At 46.4% G+C, this 19,341-nt stretch overlaps 1 protein-coding gene across 1 annotated transcript; it reads left to right on the plus strand.

Annotated features, from left to right (window-relative positions):
• Nucleotides 1-1,567: 1,567 nt before the first annotated feature.
• Nucleotides 1,568-19,086, plus strand: LOC123180826 (uncharacterized). Its single transcript, XM_044592967.1, has 6 exons — nucleotides 1,568-1,740; nucleotides 13,528-13,690; nucleotides 15,774-15,867; nucleotides 16,973-17,172; nucleotides 18,592-18,710; nucleotides 18,772-19,086. The coding sequence occupies exons 1-5, from the start codon at nucleotides 1,678-1,680 to the stop codon at nucleotides 18,687-18,689; spliced, it is 618 nt and encodes a 205-aa protein (XP_044448902.1). The 5' UTR covers nucleotides 1,568-1,677; the 3' UTR covers nucleotides 18,690-18,710; nucleotides 18,772-19,086.
• Nucleotides 19,087-19,341: the final 255 nt, after the last annotated feature.

A 19,341-nucleotide genomic window follows, 5' to 3' on the forward strand; every position in this document is an offset into this window, starting at 1 on the left:
GTGTTGGCGTGGTGGCGGCTCAAGGTGGTGTGCGGGTCGTGGCGCAGCAGCGGCCGGGAGGCCTCTAACGTCGGCTCGTTTGCTTGCGGTTCTTGTGGATGCTCCTGGATCTCTCCCATGGTTGTTGGTGGTGGCCGGTCCGGCTCCTCGCGCCATCGAGCGGGTGGCCGATTTGACCCAGGTGCAGATCCAGGTAGGGAGCCCTCATTGGGCATCAAGCGTGATGTTTAGAGAGGTGGTGGGAGGAATGGGTGGCGCCGATGGAGTCGGGCCACCTGTCACCAGTAGGGGTGCCGGGCATCGACGTAGTCCGCTCCCGCCTTGCCTCTTCCCCGACCTGGTTGTTCCTTGATCGATTTGGTCGTTCCGGTCGCTGGCAGCTCTATCGATGGTCGGAGCTTGCCAGTCGGTTCATCACACATCCATGGAGGACCTTCGGGGCATCTTGTTTCCTGGGCGGCGACTTGGGTGGTGGGAGCCTTGGTGCTCGTGGGCTGAGTCCATGGCCGCCTGGGCGGCGTGGTGGCTGTCATTTCGACAGTCTACAACGGTGTTCGGCTAGGGCTCATGTGTCTAACTGTACCGATGTCAAAGGAGGAGCATGCTTAGCAGGGTGAAAACCCTGTCTGGTCTAAGCCAGACTGACGAAGGCGGCACCCGTGGGCATAGTCATCTTCCTGAAGTCTCTTTTATGGTTGCTCCCACCCTTCGTCTTGCTCCGGATGAAAATATGATCCTTGGATCGGGCGGTGACAGCTCAGCAGTGTCGTGCCCTTCCTGAAGGCACCGTCTTGGAGCGCACGGGCTCGTCGATTCTGAACTTTACCTCTTCTCGGTTTCTCATCGGAAGAGCGTCGACGGCTCCATAGTGATGTTTTCTATCTTATCTTGTAGTCGACGCCGAGTCTTTCAGTGTGTTGCTGTAGTTGTTGTAGCTCCTTGGCACCTATGTATCTTGCCAAGCTCCCGATACAAACGACAACACGCTAGCTCTTTATACTTCCTCCGTGCCTTTACGTAAGGGGAAAATTTTGTTTTTGCCACTCTATATTTTGCCAATTTTTCTTATGCCACTCTAAATTTTGACATTTCGCTTTTGTCACTCTTAGTTTTTGACAATTATCACAATTGCCGCTCCCTTGGCAAAAGCAAAATATTCAGAGTGACAATTGTGATACATTTCAAAAGCTAAGAGTGGCAAAAATAAAATAAAATTATTTTGCTTTTGACACAGAATGGCAATTGTGATAATTGTCAAAAGTTAAGAATGGTCAAAGTAAAATGTCAAAATCTAGAATTACATAAGGAAAATTGGCACGGTGACCAAGTCACATAATTATAGACATATTAAGAATTTGTTGGTTAGTGACAAGTAAATCAGATAGTCCAGGAAAGTAATAGATATGTGCAATCGACACAGAGATATTTTCCTTCTTTTGCTACAAGAGATACACAGGATAAAAATATAGTTTCTTTTTCCGGAGGGCTAACAAGGGCATTACGAGGAATTAGAACTAATACACTTTACATTCTAGAATTTATTAAAAAAACAAATACACTTTATAAAGGAACGGATTGAGTACTATATAAAGCGGGGCGAAATAAAAGTCCTTCCAAGTCCCCCTTTCGCTCTAGGAAAAAAAAGGGGACGATTCTGCTCGCGCCGCCGGTTCCCCGATGGCGGAGGACTCAGGCGCCATCCTCCGCCACATCTCCTCCCTCAAGGACATGCTTGACAAGGTCCACAATCCACCGAGCTCTCTTGCTGCTTTCATTTTTTTTTGCAGCTGTCTAGATACTTCTACGCCCAGTTTATTGATTTGTCGCCGGCAAGTATGAGATGACGAATGGATTGACGGGACACTAGAGTTGGCGGCGCGGGCCGATTAGACGCGTGAGAGAAGAGCCCCAGCGGCCGCCGCCGGCTCGAAGCTCTGGCGGCCGCCATGGCCAACTCATCCCACTTTGTTTTCTTCTCTCTGTGTCTATTCTCTGGTCATTCTCTGTTACTCGACTTTTTGTGAGAATTTGAGTCTACTCTGTCTTACGTTAGCTCGTTGAAGAAAACATGACAAGTAGTTTGTGTTATTCTAGCATTTGAGGGCGGATGAAAATTCAGTCATTCTACCTGCTATTGTGTCATTTTATTGTCTTTGTGAAGTTTGCGTTTTGGCTGACCTAATGTACTTTTGCTTGATATCAATTTTTTTTATAACTTATTATAAGGTTTGCAGTATCATAATTATCATTATGGTATTGCCAAGGCTCTTATCCCTCCCCCCCCCCCTCTATTGGTATGTTTTGTGCTTACAAGAAAACATCCTAGGAATATGAATTTATGGGGTCGACTAATATGTTGGTTACATGTATTCATGAAATAGTTGCCCAAACAGAACATATGACTTGTTGCTGTTTAAGTACCCCCTCTGTAAAGAAATATAAGAGTGTTTAGATCTCTTCTGTTTCTTTATAGAGGGAGTATATTATATCTCTTCTTCCTATCAGATTGATCGTTTGGGATAGTTGGTTGATAGGAATATCTTGACATGCTATCAAACTTGAGGTTTTGGGTTCAAGTCTCGGTCCTGCCTTTCCCCAATCATTTATCCACACCGCGTCCGGCATGGGGAGTGTTAGAGTTATAATATAAGTCATGTACCCTTTTGTATTTATCCCGTTGTATAAGGGGTTTCCTGCATATGTTCCACACCTGTACATGTATATATATCGGCCTATGGCCTCATGGGAATACAAGTTGCTTATTCCTAACATGGTATTAGAACTAGGTCAATTTTTTGCACGCTGCAACTCGTGCGTTTGATCCGTCTCTACATCCCGATCGGCGTCCCCGCTCGATCTCGTCTCGCAGGTCTCGCCGGCTTCGATCTCGTCCTGCAGGTCTCCGATCGATTCCTCCCGATCGAATCCCTGCTCCAGCCGGCCCCGATCGATCTCGTCCCGCAGGCCCCGATCGCTCCCTTCCCGCAGGTCCTGGACTCGCTTACGTGGTGCTGGTTTGCTGGAGGTTCCCTCTGTGCTCGCTACTCGGGCTTCTTCCACTCCACCTGCTGCATCGACCCATTCTCGCTCGAGTGCTCCGCCGCTCTTGCCCACTCCTTCTGGAGGCTCAGGTCGCCCCCGTCCACATTGTGACTACTGCAACAATGATGGTCATATTGAGTCCCAGTGCTACACAAAGCGGAAACACCTGCGCAAGGCGCGATCATCCTCCTCAGGGACTTCGTCATCTCCCTCGACAGCTTCAGCCATTGCTTTGACTGAGCAGGATATTCTGAGACTTAAGCGTCTGCTCGCGGCTTCAGGTTCTTCCTCGACGGGTACTGCTGGTTCTGTGACTGATGCTTCCCGCACTGAGCAACCGCCCTCTACACAGTCAGGTACATCCCCATGGGTTCTGGACTCTGGAGCTTCTTTTCATATGTCTTCTCATTCTTCTGCTTTGTCCTCTCTTCGATCGCTGGATTCTCCTGTTCATGTCTTCACTGCTGATGGTACTCCACTTTCTGTTGCTAGTAGAGGCAATCTTTCTACTCCTTATTCTGTTCCTGATGTTGCTCATGTTCCTCGACTTACCATGAATCTGTTTTCTGCTGGTCAACTTACTGATTCTGGTTGTCGTGTCATCCTTGACATTGACTCTTGTTCTGTCCAGGACCGTCGCACGCACACTCTGGTTGGGGCTGGCCCTCGCCGCCGTGATTCTCAGGGTCTTTGGGAGTTGGACTGGCTTCATGTTCCTTCCGCTGCCACCACCATCGCCAGTCCCTACGCTTCTGTCGCCTCTGTTACTGGTTCCTTCAAGCAGTGGCATCATCGACTTGGTCATCTGTGTGGTTCTCGGTTATCGTCTTTAGTTCGTCGAGGTCTTCTGGGGTCTGTCTCAGGAGATGTCTCTTTAGAGTGTCAGGGTTGTCGTCTTGGCAAGCAGATTCAGTTACCATATTTACATAGTGAGTCAGTGTCTAAGCGTCCTTTCGATTTAGTCCATTCTGATGTATGGGGTCCGGCTCCTTTCGCTTCGAAAGGTGGTCATAAATACTATATTATTTTCATAGATGATTTCTCTCGTTACACATGGCTTTATTTCATGACTTCTCGTAGTGAGGTGTTGTCTATTTATAAGCGTTTTGCTGCCATGGTTCATACTCAGTTCTCTTCACCCATTCGTGTTTTTCGTGCTGACTCCGCTGGCGAGTATATCTCTAAGATGTTGCGTGGTGTCCTTGCTGAGCAGGGTACTCTTGCCCAGTTCTCTTGTCCTGGTGCTCATGCTCAGAATGGCGTGTCTGAGCGCAAGCATCGTCACCTTCTTGAGACGGCTCGTGCGATGATGATCGCCGCCTCTCTTCCGCCTCATTTTTGGGCCGAGGCTATCTCCACTTCCGCCTATCTCATCAACCTTCAGCCGTCCGCAGCTTTGCAGGGTGGCGTTCCTTTTGAGCGTCTTTTTGATCGTTCTCCCGATTATTCGATGCTTCGCTTGTTTGGTTGTGTTTGCTATGTTCTTCTTGCCCCTCGCGAACGCACCAAACTGACCGCTCAGTCTGTTGAGTGTGTCTTCTTAGGCTACAGTGATGAGCATAAGGGCTATCGTTGTTGGGATCCTATCGGTCGTCGGATGCGTATCTCTCGAGACGTGACTTTTGATGAGTCTCGTCCTTTCTACCCACGCCCATCTTCCTCGATTTTTTCAGTGGAGGATATCTCTTTCCTCACTTTTCCTGACTCACCTATCACCCCCGTCGCGCATGTGCCTATTCGTTCCACTCCCTCTGCTTCTCCACCTCTAGTCGATTTGCAGCCACCATCTTTTCCGGTCTCCTCGCCTAGCATGTCACCGGATTCTACACCTTCATCTCCGGTGACTTCTTCGTCGCCACCCCCCAATTCTACCTTGGCGATTCCTCCTTCTATTGTTCCATCTTTTCCTCAGCATTACACTCGTCGTTCACGACCTGTGGATGCTTCATTGGATGAGTCGTCCTCTTCCTCTCAGCCTACTTATGGCTTGCGTTCTCGTCCTCGTCCGCCTGTTGATCGCTTTGGATTTCCCACCGCTGGTGCTGCTGTTCTTGAGCCGACTTCTTACCGTCAGGCTGTTGTTCATCCTGAATGGCAGTTTGCGATGGCAGAGGAGATTGCTGCTCTTGAACGCACTGGTACCTGGGATCTTGTTTCTCTTCCTCCCGGAGTCCGTCCCATCACTTGTAAGTGGGTCTACAAGATTAAGACTCGCTCCGATGGTTCTCTTGAGCGTCACAAAGCTCGTCTTGTGGCTCGTGGTTTTCAGCAGGAGCATGGTCGTGATTATGACGAGACTTTTGCTCCTGTGGCCCATATGACCACTGTTCGTACACTTCTTGCCGTTGCCTCTGCACGCCACTGGTCTATATCTCATCTTGATGTTAAGAATGCCTTTCTTAATGGTGAGCTGCGTGAGGAGGTGTACATGCAGCCACCACCTGGGTATTCTGTTCCTGATGGCATGGTATGTCGTCTTCATCGCTCTCTCTATGGCCTTAAGCAAGCCCCTCGCGCCTGGTTTGAGCGTTTTACCTCTGTGGTCACTACTGCTGGTTTTTCAGCAAGTGCTCATGATCCAGCATTGTTTATTCACCTTTCTCCTCGTGGTCGGACTCTTCTTCTTCTCTATGTTGATGACATGATCATCACTGGGGATGACCCCGAGTATATTGCCTTTGTAAAGGCCCGTCTTAGTGAGCAGTTTCTTATGTCTGATCTTGGACCTCTTCGCTACTTTCTTGGGATTGAAGTCTCTTCTACCTCTGATGGCTTTTTTATATCTCAGGAAAAGTATATCCAGGATCTTCTTGCTCGTGCTGCTCTTACTGACGAGCGCATTGTTGAGACTCCTATGGAGCTCAATGTTCACCTCCGTGCTACTGATGGTGATCCTCTCCCTGACCCGACGCGTTATCGTCATCTCGTTGGCAGTCTTGTCTATCTAGCTGTCACTCGTCCGGACATCTCTTATCCGGTTCATATTCTGAGTCAGTTTGTCTCTGCTCCCACATCGGTTCACTATAGTCATCTCCTTCGTGTTCTCCGCTATCTTCGGGGCACGATCTCTCACCGTCTATTCTTTCCTAGCTCCAGTTCTTTACAGCTTCAGGCCTATTCGGATGCTACGTGGGCTAGTGATCCTTCTGATCGCCGTTCACTTTCTGCTTACTGTGTTTTTCTTGGCGGTTCTCTCATTGCCTGGAAGACGAAGAAACAGATTGCAGTTTCCCGTTCGAGTGCTGAGGCTGAGTTGCGAGCCATGGCTCTTTTGACGGCAGAGGTGACTTGGTTACGGTGGTTACTTCAGGATTTTGGTGTTTCTGTCACTACACCGACTCTGCTCTTATCTGACAGTACAGGTGCTATTAGCATTGCGCGCGATCCTGTGAAGCATGAGCTCACCAAGCATATTGGTGTTGATGCTTTCTATGTGCGCGCTGGTGTGCAGGATCAGGTTATTGCTCTTTAGTATGTGCCTTCCGAGTTACAGTTGGCGGATTTCCTGACGAAGGCCCAGACTAGAGCACAACATGGCTTTTCTCTCTCCAAACTCAGTGTTCATCCACCATGAGTTTGAGGGGGGGTGTTAGAGTTATAATATAAGTCATGTACCCCTTTGTATTTATCCCGTTGTATAAGGGGTTTCCTGCATATGTTCCACACTTGTACATGTATATATATCGGCCTATGGCCTCATGGGAATACAAGTTGCTTATTCCTAACAGGGAGGAGGTGTTGATCATTTCATATCCACATCGGATGTGAAGGGGAAGGGGGGGGGGGTAGGTATATTATGTCTACTCTTCCTATCAGATTGGTCTTTTGGGATAGTTGGTTGATAGGAATATCTTAACAGTTGCCGCTAACTTTCTAGTTATTGGTCTATGTATGAGAGCACATCTCATTACAACAAATAATTTAATAAGTATTATCTTGTAGAAGGAATGCCTGGTCCTGGCTGTTAAGTGAACACGATGTAAAATTATTGGACGTATATGGATTTATAATAAATTATTTGAAGTTTGATATACAAAACGAGAAGGTGGGACTTATGTGCTGCAATTGCGATTGATGTGGTACCTCTGGTATTGTTTCTCTTAAACATAGTAGTACGTGGTACCCGCCTTGCATGTTGAGAACTTCAGATTGATATGCCTCCATTTTTTCTTTTGGAAAAATGCAACGGTCCCTAGACCAGAAAACTCTATGTGCGCTCGAGTGCATTTTCTCCAACAACAACAACAACTAAGCCTTTTGTCCCAAACAAGTTGGGGTAGGCTAGAGCTGAAACCATAAGATCTCAAAACTAACTCATGGTTCTGGCATGTGGATAGCTAACTTCCACGCACCCCTCTCCATGGTCAGTTCTTTGGTCATATCCCAGTTCTTCAGATCTCTGTTTACAAACTCCTCCCACTCCTTCAGATCTCTCTTTACAGACTCCTCCCATGTCAAATTTGGTCTACCTCGACCACTTTTGACATTATCAGCACACTTTAATTGTCCGCTATGCACTGGAGGTTCTAGAGGCCTGCACTATATCTGCCCAAATCATCTTAGACGATGTTGGACAAGCTTCTCTTCACTTGGCGCTACCCCAACTCTCTCATGTATATCATGTATATCATCATTTCAGACCTGATCAATTCTTGTTTGACCACAGATCCATCTCAACATGCACATCTCTGCTACACCTAACTGTTGAACATGTCGCCTTTTAGTCGGCTAACACTCAACGTCATACAACATTGCGGATCGAATTGTTGTCCTATAGAACCTGCCTTTTAGCTTTTGTGGCACTCTCTTGTCATAGAGAACACCAGAAGCTTGGCGCCAGTTCATCCATCCGGCTTTTGATTCGATGTCTCACATCTTCATCGACATCATCATCCTTCTGCAGCATTGACCCCAAATATCATTTGAGCTACCACCTGCGCATCAAGGCTAACCTCCTCCTCCTCGTGCCTAGTAGTACTGAAACCGCACCACATGTACTCAATTTCAGTTGTACTAAGCCTAAAACCTTTCGATTCCAAAGTTTGTCTCCATAGCTGTACTTTCAATTAACCCCCGTCCAACTATCATCGACTAACACCACATCATCCGCAAAGAGCATACACCATGGGCTATCTCCTTGTATATCCCTTGTGACCTCATCGATCACCAAAGCAAAAAGATAAGGGCTCAAAGTTGACCCTTGGTGCAGTCCTATTTTAATTGGGAAGTCATCAGTGTCGCCATCCTCCCCGCGTCGCCCTCCCTGGCGACTCGGGGGCGGAAAACCTAGCGCCTCCTCCTTCCCCCCAGCCCCCTCCTTGTCTCGCCGCCGCCAGAGGCTCCGGACGGTAAAGCTCGCCTGGATCCAGGGAAGGCAGCGGCGGGGCAACTCTCCGGCTGGCGCGAGGTGGTAGGATGCGGTGCCTCGGGCGCGTGTGTGGCGATGTGGCGGCGGTGCGGTGGTGCGCTGCGGCGCGGGTCACCGCCGAGGGGGGTGGAGGGCGGCAGACTCGGGCTGGCTGCGCGTGTCTTGCCCCGAGGGGATGCGCCCTTTCTCAGGCGGTCGTGCCTCCGGCGGCTGGTGTTCCACGCCCAGATCTGGCGTCCCGGAGTGTGGCCTCGGTCGTCGGCTGCTTGTGCAGTGGCTTGAGGGCCTATAGCGGGCCGGTGGTGGAGGTCGCAGGCCGGCAGGGAGGGTGAGCGGGATGGTCTGCGGCGGAGGTGGTCTCTGCTCCGGCTGACAGCTGAGGGGGACACCGATCTGGTTCCTGGTTCTCCCCTCTTGTGTCAGCGGCTTGGATCACAAGGGATGGTGTGGGTGGAGGACCGTGGTGGTGCTGGTGTTGTGGCCTGGACTGATCCTCCCTCCGTCAGCGTCAGTGCTCAAGGTGAGCAAGGGTGTCTGTGGGGGGCCTCCTTTTGGACCCGGCGGGGACGCTTTCCGTGGTCTGGTTGGGGGAGCTAAGGTCTCGCGCTCATGTGCTTGCCGGACTCGGCGGCTTGCGTGCGACGGTGAGATCCGGGATGCGATGCTTCGGACGAAAGCCTACTGTTGACCTTGTCGGCAGCGATGATGGCGGCGCCCTCGGGTGCCGCTTCCCTTCTTGAAGGCGTCATTGTGAAGCTGCATAGCCTGTTCCTGGTGTGCTCTAGGCGAAAGCCTAAAATCCTTCCATGGATTGGACGATGACGACATCGAAGATGTCGTTTCCCCCTTGGGGGCATAGTCTTGGAGCCATGGATCCGTCGTGGGTTGCTTGGTGTCTCGGTTGGAGCGTGGTTGGCTTGTTGGACTGTTTGGTGGCGGTGGTGGAAGTGAGATGTGATGGCGGCCTTTACCTTGGTCATCCTGGTGCTGTTGGTCGACCTCTCTCTTGGGTGCTCATGGCGGCGGTGATGACTCGGAGTTTTGGTACCCTTCGACGACGCCTGAGGTTTTGTTGCCTCGCATAGTGTTCTGGTTCTCTCTATTTGTGATGGAGGCCGTGGTGTGGCCCAGAGGAGGTGCAGGGCTGTCTTGGTGGAACATTGCCCTTCGGCACGGTCAGCGGCTCTCTCTGTCGCGTCGTGGCTAGGCAGTGCGAAACTCTTCGGCGGTGGTTGTGACTCTCCTAGTTCTTCAAGGTGCTAAGTGATCGCAGAGCAACAGGCGACTTCTTCTCAACGTCTTCTCGGTGTCGGATCTCCCTTCGTCTGATCCAACAATGCTAGTCCCCACTCTTTCTCGGTCTTCCCATTGAGGATGGGTGCTAAGTTCTTGGTGTCAGCTGTTGTCGTAGCTTTGCTTCTGGTTCTTCTTCTAATGTTCCCTGTTCCTTTCTTTGTGTGTTGGGTGCTACTTGTTGTTGTAGCCGTTGTGTTTGTATCTCGACCTTGGTTTAAAAAATGAAAATTGTTCAGGCCGGCTTTTGCCCGCCGTAGCAGCGTCAAAAAGTGCCGCCATCACTGGTTCGAACACTTGTCACAACATTATCGTACATGTCCTTGATGAGGGTAATGTACTTTGTGTTTCTCCAAAACCCATCACATGACATTGCGAGGTATCTTATCGTAGGCCTTCTCCAAGTCAATGAACAACATATGAGGTCTTTTTGCTCCCTATACCTCTTCATAAGTTGTTGTACCAAGAAAATGGCTTCCATGGTCGACCTCCCAGGCATGAAACCAAACTGATTTTTGGTCATGCTTGTCATTCTTCTTAAGCGGTGATCAATGACTCTCTCTCTGATAGCTTCATTGTATGCCTCATCTGCTTAATTCCGTGGTAATTAGTACAACTTTGAACACCCCCCTTGCTCTTGAAGATTGGTACTAATATACTCCGCCTCCCTTCTTCAAGGATCTTGTTTGCCTGAAAAATGAGGTTGAAAAGCTTAGTTAGCCATACTATCGCTATGTCTCCGAGGCCTCTCCACACCTCAATGGGGATACAATCAAGGCCCATCGCCTTGCCTTTCCTTTCATCCTTTTTAAAGCCTCCCCGACCTCAGACTCTTGGATTCGTCGCACAAAACGCTGCTGGTATCATCAAAGGAGCCGTCCAACTCAATGGTAGAGCTCTCATTCTCTCCATTGAAGAACTTGTCGAAGTACTCCCGCCATCTTATGCTTAATCTTCTCGTCCTTCACCAGGAGTTGATCTGCTTCGTCTGCATTTGACTTGGTTGACATCCCTCGCTTTCCTCTCTCGGATCCTGGCCATCTTATAGATGTCCCTTTCGCCTTCCTTTGTGTCTAACCGTTGGTAGAGGTCCTCATACGCCCTACCCCTCGCTTCACTCACAGCTTGCTTTGCGGCCTTTGCCACCTTGTAATCCTTTATGTTGTTTGCACTCCTATCTAGGTGTAGGCGTCTGAAACAGTCTTCTTCTTAATAGCCTTCTGGACATCATCGTTCCACTACCAGCTATCTTTACCTTCACTTCTACTTACCCTGGTCACTTCAAAATCCTCTGAAGCCACCTTACGAATGCAAGTCGCCATCTTCATCCACATATTGTTTGCATCACCTACTTCCTCCGAAGGGCCCAGCTTAACGACCCTCTCCTTGAAAGCCTGAGCTGCCTTCCCCTTGAGCTTCCACCACTTCGTTCTAGCGACCTTGGCGCGCTTATCCCACTGGACACGAATCCGAAAGAGGAAGTCAGCCACCACAAGCTTATGTTGAGGGACAACACTCTCTCTAGGTATCACCAAATGCTCGAGTGCATTTGCTTCCTTGAAAGCCTGGGCTGCCTCGTCCTTCACCAAATGCTCGAGTGCATTTGCTCTGTTCTCGAAAAATTAAATTTCACTCATCCAAAAATCCAAAAATAAATCTCACATATGAATGAATCAAGTTTGTTTATAGTTTCCTAGTTTTGTGGAAGTCACAACTCATTCGCGAGTCTGTGAGAAAATAACAAATCCAATTTTTTTTTCAAAACCTGGAAATGATACCCCCCCCACCCGAAGGGGGCCTACTTTGCCTTCCACCGAAGCAACGCAGGAAAGGCCGGAAAAAGGCAAATCCGGCGGCCCGCGATGAAGTGTCGCAGATCCGCAAATCCGGCGGCCCGCCGACGCAGGGGGGAAGGGAGGGGAGGCCTCGTGCGCGTGGCGGCCTTTCGGCGTGCTCCTGCCGGCTGCTTTCGCCGGAATCTTGGGCGGCGGCCGGCGGCGGCGCGAGGGGGGAGAGGAGAGGTGGTTGGTGGGGGAAAGCGCGGGATGAAATGTCCCCCCACCAACCGCTTCCGCTTATATGCAGGGCACCGCAGCCGCGAGGGGAAAACCCGCGTTTTCGCGGGTTGGGGTCGGGATTTTGCCGTGCCCCCCAAAAATTTTTACGGGCCGGGGCGGGATGCGGGGTCTGATCGTGCTGGTTTTTCCGCCCCGACCTGCATTTTGGCGGTTATTTTACGGGTCGGGGCGGGATGCGGGGTCTGCTAGAGTTGCTCTAAAGCTTCATAGGGTCTTTCTATCCAGGTGCAGGTAGTCACATCTTCACAAACATGTCTATTTGACCGAGCCTCTCTCCGAGACGGTGCCCAGATCGTTATGCCTTTCGTGTGGGTCGGAACTTACCCAGAAAGGAATTTCACTACCTTAGGACCGTCATAGTCTTACGCTTCCCTGTCATCAGTTCACCTACTTCCTTGACCTTCCGGCACTGGGCAGGCGTCAACCCCCATACATGGTCTTACGATTTTGCGGAGACCTGTAACATCAGATTTTTATTGGATTAATTTGAATCCAAATTCAGGACTTGAACTCAGATGGCAGTGTACACCATGATTTTTTTTGCATGCACAATGTTGCATTCCTTTTCCATACAACTTTGTGTGATAAAAAACCTTTTTTAATTGAATTAAATTGGTAAAAAACTGGTGTCGTTGGGTTCGTACTTGTAAGATTTATCATTGGTATCACTTCTTCGCGAACTAGTCCATGTGTAAGATCATTGGTCAAACTTGCACACTCTATATTTGGAATAGAGGTGGTAATGTTAGGCATCATACTTTCCTTTGCAAGATGCATGAGTGCCAGGTGTATATTATTTTTCAAATATGTTGTGTGTGTATATAACAACATATTGACAAAAATAATATACCCCGCTATATTCTTCCATGCACTTAATTTTAAACATAATTTATAATTATCAATTAGATGTTCTTCATACCAAAAGTGGTTAAAATGATAAATATTTATTTTGAAGAATTATACAATGTATCTGCACATATTTCAAATAGTACAATCAAGTTCAAACCTATATGACCGACCATTTTTTATGTGTAAAACGGATTTTCAGCAATTGCAACATTATTACTTTATTATATTATTACACATACAACAACATTCAGTTTGTTGTGTATGGGCATGGGCACATACTGTACTCTCTTTCTGACATTCATACTAATGTTAGTACCTCTATTCTATCAAACTTATCCTGTTGCTTGCTCTGCACCCTTGTGTGTCCACGTTAAATCTAATCGTGCCTCCCCTTCTCTCTCTCTCTCTCTCTCTCTCTCACACACACACACACACACACACACACACACACACACACACTGGGAGTCATCACCGTGTGAACTGTGTCAGGAGGCTGCCAGCCTGTGCTTGAAATTTCTGGAACTTGGTCCACCACATATGGAGAACAGTAGCTGTCCGATTCGACCAATCAACGGCCCAGAATGCAGGGATTTGCGGCTGTACGGTCACATTGTTGAAGTGTCCAGAGCATTTCTCACCGTCCGATATATTGAATCAATGGCATGCAAGTCATGCAGAATGTGTTGGGGACAGTATAGGGTGTACCTATTATTGTTCACATTGATACACTATATAGGAGTATAGATGTGTATCTCTGGCAATGTGGCTATTTGAATCTGGATGCGAATAATGAATTTTCTATATACTCATTAGATGTTATTAGCATGTGGAATTTCAACGTTATACATCTTATGAGGCTAACTATGCTCTTCTTTTCTCGATCATTCCCTTAATTAGGTCAATGAAGAGATTGAACAGAATATACAAAGGACCAGGGAAACAGAGTCAGAAATAGTGAAGCATTCTGAAACTGAAAAGGACTATCTCGTGAAGGAGTCTGAGCTAATGAAAGGAGTATCGGTTGCTGAGTTTGAACTTGATGGGCTTATGCAAGTGGAAGGTAACTATTGCCTTAATCATGCAATTACTATATGATGATTGACTTTGCTGGTAGAAGTCACTTAGATGTAGTGGTATTTATATGTACCAAGAACAAAATATCCATGTGTTATTGCCAAAGATTCTATAGCAATGCAGGATAGAAGGATGCTGCTATTCACGTGCGGTACTGTAGCACAAGAACCACTGTATTTTGGCACCAGCAATGCTTGATTTTATCAGCTAAAGAAATAACCCTTTCGTCTATTACTTAGATTCAGGAGTTGTGCTCCTTAGTAATTTCCACCCTCATTTAAGTGGTCCTTTGTACACAGACTGCTTCAACCTTTGAGAACTTTGAGTACTAATGCCTTTGAAAATATTTAGATTAGATACTTGAAAATCATGTGCGTAAGTTCTCCTCATAAAACACATACATGATTTTGTCGAATGTTATGAATGTATTGCTATAAAATTTGGTGGTCAAAGTTTTGTTGTAGAAACTGTGTCAATGTCCAAAATGACCAGTTAGGGAACTGCAGGGGGTAGTTACTTTATCTTTTCTTTCAAATTGTTATTTTCTTGGAGGTGGGTTCCTTAGGCTACCCTGTTTCCATGCTCTCCTCCACTGCTAAGTCCATACTGGTCACAATTTTCGTGCTGACAAGGTATCCCGCTATGCTGTGCTGTGAGCTAAAATGCCATCAACCACACTTTCCTTCCAAGGTCTGTCATGCTGTCGGCCTCCACACGCCATCAAGCTCGCCCCATGGCATTGCCATCGAGCTCCTCGTTCGGTCATGCCACTGAGCTCCTCATGTCATCGACCTGTGCATCCTGTCAAGCTTCACATGCCATCCGCTCATCCTGCCGGCGTGCTGTCAAGATTCGCGCGCCATCATGTCATGGACCTCAATATGCTTCCTCGGTTCTTAAGATTCTTTGAAGGTGGAGAAGATTACCATAATTTCTTTATGGCCTGCCACAGGTTTACTGTCTAGATTCATATCTACAACTGTTGGGCAAAGTCTTTGAGTACTTGGGTGAGAAGTCATTTCACCTAAGAAATCGGAGAGAAGGACCCAATGAGTCTACGGGCGGACTTACCTTCTAGCACTGACTTGCACGCCAACTTAGTGTCAAGTGTTGATGTGTGCGGACTCAGAACTTGGCCTCAGCGATATCTCCTGCACTAAACCTCAATGCAGTTCCCTAGTCTCGACCTGAACACTGCCCGGGGCTCATCTATGGTCGCGCATTCCCATGAGGACGCTGCCCCACGCATTGCCCGGGGCTCTTCTTCTATAGTGTCCTTGCGCTTTTCTCTAACGCCGCCACCCACGATGCCACCCAACTCTTTCCTACAGTTTGCATAGGTCGGGTGTCAATATCATCTGGAGTCGTCCGTGGCAGCATTTTCTGTGCTCTTCCGCAATCATCGTACCTGTGTGCCTTTCCGAGAAGGTGTTACCCTAGCTTGACCTTAGCTCATGGGGCCTTTTTTCTGGTTCTGGATAATCTTTTCTTAACCAACAGCATTAGAGCTATTTGTTTCATTCATTCTTTTTTGCCAGTTGTTGCACGTAATTATGAAATAACCTTCTACATTTTCGTTTTCTGTTAACTGATTCTGATAGCAATAGTAACTATGGAATTCATGTATGGTCTTGAAAATGACTGGAACAAATGAATGGCAATTATTTTTGGATCTATCAAATAATGGATAGTTATTTCATATTTTTCAACCAGGTAAGATATATCATATTAGTTAATTTGTCTCTTTGTTATCTTGCACAAGCACATATGAAAGTGATAAGGTTAAGCAAATGAAGTAGTTTTTAGAGGAGTCTTTCTATGCTTCCATATATGAAACTGCAGAGATTTTATAGCAGCCGAGAGCTGACTGTTGGGGTGCAAATCAGTCCCTTCTACTAACAATTGTGTCATGTTATACATGGTTCTTAACAACAGATAACAGCACTATTTTAAAGTTTATTATCTGTTCAAGATATGTAGCATATGTATATGTTTTCTGTTGCATATCAAGGCCATATGATTCTAATGTTGTGTGTGGACTACCTAATCTGCTTTAACTTTTTAAGCAGCTGCTGGAACAGATTCACTTAAAGCGATGGAGGGCAATTTGGAATTCCGGAAAGCTACTCTGAATGCAATTAGGAAACTATTCTACGATAAAATGTATGGTTTACATTTGATCCATAAATCATATAAAATATTCTTAAGTGCACTTTGTGAGGAAATATGAACTTGTATTTCCATGAGGACATAGGCTGATATATACACATGTACAGTTGTGGTAACTGTGCAAAACCCCTTATACAATGGGGATATTACACGGCTATTAACCCCAACACACTTATATGAAAAAAATATGATCCGAATATTATAGTCAGTGGCAGAACACCCCTCACCCCCGCCTGCAGTGTTTCCTCAATAATAATAATTATTATAGTCGGTGATATGACTATTTGGATTCATTTTACCTTTATGTTGGGAACTTTCTGTAAATCTTCAGCATGTCTGCTAGAGTTCAAGTATTTAGTTATGCCCCTAATGTAGTGACATAAGTTAAGATATCATACGGGCTATCTACCCGCCTTGCTCTCCCCGCCGATGTTTATGGGCCATCCGATCTTGCTGGGAGGCACCTGACCATCTGTTTGTGCTGGTGGATGAGACTTTCTTTACTTTGCTCAACATCCTTATTCCTATTTTGCCCTGCGTTTCAGCAAAATAGGTAGTGTTGAACCAGTGAAAACTTTCTCCTCTTTGCTATTTGCCATAGAAAGCAGCGACTGCTTCGCTGTCCCCGTCCCCTGTCTTTACCTTTCATGGCTCGCAGCTCAGAAATCTCACTAAACATAGTTATTACAGAAACTCAAATGCAGAAGCTGAAATTTCCATGTCCTCCAGGGTGAAAAATAAAACAATCCGTGTGTGTAAAAAAATTCTGAGAAATGTCCTTTCTACACTAGTAAATTATCATGGAAAGAACATTTTTGCGCCCTGTGCAAAAAAAATAAAGTTTGTTGTAAAAAAATGGCTTCTGGATCACCAAATTTATTGAAAGTTGTAAGCATACAAAGGACTCGTAACATTTGCAGGTATAATTTTTTACGTATTCTATGACAATCTGAACTTTTCGTACTATCTCCTTTCATGGGAGCTAAAATGCGGCTCCTGACTCAGATATGTTTCTTGCACTCTTTTGCTTCAAGCGAGAAGCATGTGGAACAATAAATCAGGGATAAGTGTCGTCTCTGACTATTAATATTCTTTGTAGGGAAAGGTTCATCGCGGAATCTAGAGACTTCCAAGTTAACATGCTTGGAGGTTCAAATGAGGATTTGCTTCTCCTACTAAAGGAAAGAGATTCACTAGAGAATGAGAGTGAGAACTTGAGGATGAAGATCAACGCCATACAAAGTTCATTAAAGGAATACATTGCTGAGATTCTTGAGGAGGTAAATGTGGAAAATTCAGGTAAGTGATAAGTGCATTCTATGTTATTTCAGCTGAAGATTAGGTTCTATCAGTTATCATTTTACTGGTTTCAGTTAGGCTCCGTATGGATGTAGACATTCAATGGCTTGGCATTGAATTTGCTCAAATGCCAAAAATCCCAAGATATTGAACGTCAATGCTAATTTTAATGTTTGGATGCTCATGTATTTAGCACTTGGAATCTATGAGGAGCACCGATTCCACTACCTGTTTGGATGGTCAAATATTGAATCTACAATCATACGCCCCCACAGAGCAACGCACGCACACAGCCACGCGACAGCACACACACACACATCACCAGGCTAGCCCCGCCGCGGTGCGTGCTCGTTGGCCCAGTCGCTGGATGCCCAGGAAATTGGAGCTCCAGCCGGTGGAGATGGCCGGAGGATTGCCGGATAGAAGAGAAGAGGAGGAGCACTGAGCTGTGCTGCCGTTGAGCTCCGCCGCTTGGAGCATCTTCTCCCTCGGTGTCCCGTCCTCCCGCGTAACCTGTTTTTTTTCCCGTGTGGGAAAGAGTGAAAGGGCAAGGAAGAGACGATTCTACTGAATACAGAGCACCAGGGCTTCAAATTCGGGGAGGGGCCGCACCAGTGTTACAGAGAAGGCTACGATATCCTGCGACAATTCCTTGCACGAATGTCCTGGCCACCCAAACAGCGGCATTCGGGCTAGCCAAATGCCAATTACCAATTCCTGGCCCGAATGTCTACATCCAAACGGTGCCTTAAGTTATTTGGTGATGTTGAAGTTCTCTACATTCTACACAAATTTTGGTTGCTTCTTTTCATTTCGTTCAATTGTGGTCTTCAGTTGCTTATCAATTGATAAAACTTTTTGTTCATCTGCCACTTTTAAGCGTCGGAAGTTATTTCACAATATCTGCAACTTGATTTATTATACACTAAAAAAGTGGTTTAATGTTGGAAGTTCAATTCTACACTTGACATGGAAAGCAACAATTACTCTCTTGACAGTTGCCTTTTGCCACTAGGACTCTTAACAATGCGCACATTATTATTTCTGTATTAGCATTTTATCTCTATGCCTAGATGAGCATTTCTAGTGTCAGTAGTTGCAAAATTAGTCCTCAGCTCATAGTGTGCGAAGAGAAGAAAATAAAAATATTTACTATCTGTTTTAGTTTTGTTTTCCTTGCATCTCCTTGCGTGCAGTCTTGTCTCTGGGGTCATACCCTTTTCTTTTGCGGGGTGAAAGAAATTTATTCCATGGTAATAGACTGGGGTCGGACCTTTAACTATGTGTATTTTAGACCTTCAGCATGCTGCCTCTTTTTATGTTGGGCAGCTGGTTATTTTATGCGTGCATTTGCTATATGTAAGCCACCTAGATTCTGTTACATCATAACCAAATTTGCGTTCCTTCTGAGTGCTGCAGTTCTGGAGTCTGATGTACAGTATAGGATTTCGGAATACATGGAAATTCTCAAGGATATAAACAACCTGAAGATTCTATTTAGTTCGAGCAATTCTTAAGAAGGGTCTTCATTGTTGCAGGTAATTGCATATTTTATTTTGGTACTCCAAGGCACACCTTTGACTTTTGTTTTCTGTCTAGGCTCATGACCCATCAAAGTTGCCACATGTTTCTTGTGTCTTCAGTACGCCATTTTGGTTTGGCTGTCAAGAATCTTCAGCAAGCTCAATGGAAATACCTTGTACATGTTTCTTGTGTCGAGATCTAGCACGAATTTACTGCACTACCAAACATGTATTGGTCATGGCTTGTATATACAGTTCAGTTAACCTCTGCAGTGTAGATTTCAAGCTGAGGGATAGTAGGAAAAGGCAAAGTGCCTAGGAATGCAGATTGGAAAAACAGCAAAGTCTTTTGTGGGCAATTGTTGTTTTCAATATTTTTTTTTTTACTTTAGTGGGCAATGCAAGCTTCCAAACATTCCGTCAAATAGGATTAGAACCACTGGACGTCGAAGGCATAACATGGGACATAGGAGTATTAATCGAACTGATGTCTCCAGTCGACGTGATAAGCAGATTTTATCGAGAAGGTTTATAACAGCGCCAAGCAATAAAAACATCAAAATAAGACTAGGAAGGTTCCTTAAAATTCTGGAAGCGTCAAAAACATCTATAGAACGCCAAAATAGGAACATCTAGAACGCGAAAA

The sequence above is a fragment of the Triticum aestivum genome, chromosome 1D (genome assembly GCF_018294505.1).
Source record: "Triticum aestivum cultivar Chinese Spring chromosome 1D, IWGSC CS RefSeq v2.1, whole genome shotgun sequence".
NCBI classification, from domain to species: Eukaryota; Viridiplantae; Streptophyta; class Magnoliopsida; order Poales; family Poaceae; genus Triticum; species Triticum aestivum.

Bases quoted from the DNA above. Each gene is read 5' to 3' on its own strand.
- LOC123180826 (XM_044592967.1), top strand. From the start codon at position 1,678: ATGGCGGAGGACTCAGGCGCCATCCTCCGCCACATCTCCTCCCTCAAG. The intron at 1,741-13,527 runs GTCCACAATCCA...TCCCTTAATTAG, and splicing joins TCAAGGACATGCTTGACAAG to GTCAATGAAGAGATTGAACA. The intron at 15,868-16,972 runs GTATGGTTTACA...TATTCTTTGTAG, and splicing joins AAACTATTCTACGATAAAAT to GGAAAGGTTCATCGCGGAAT.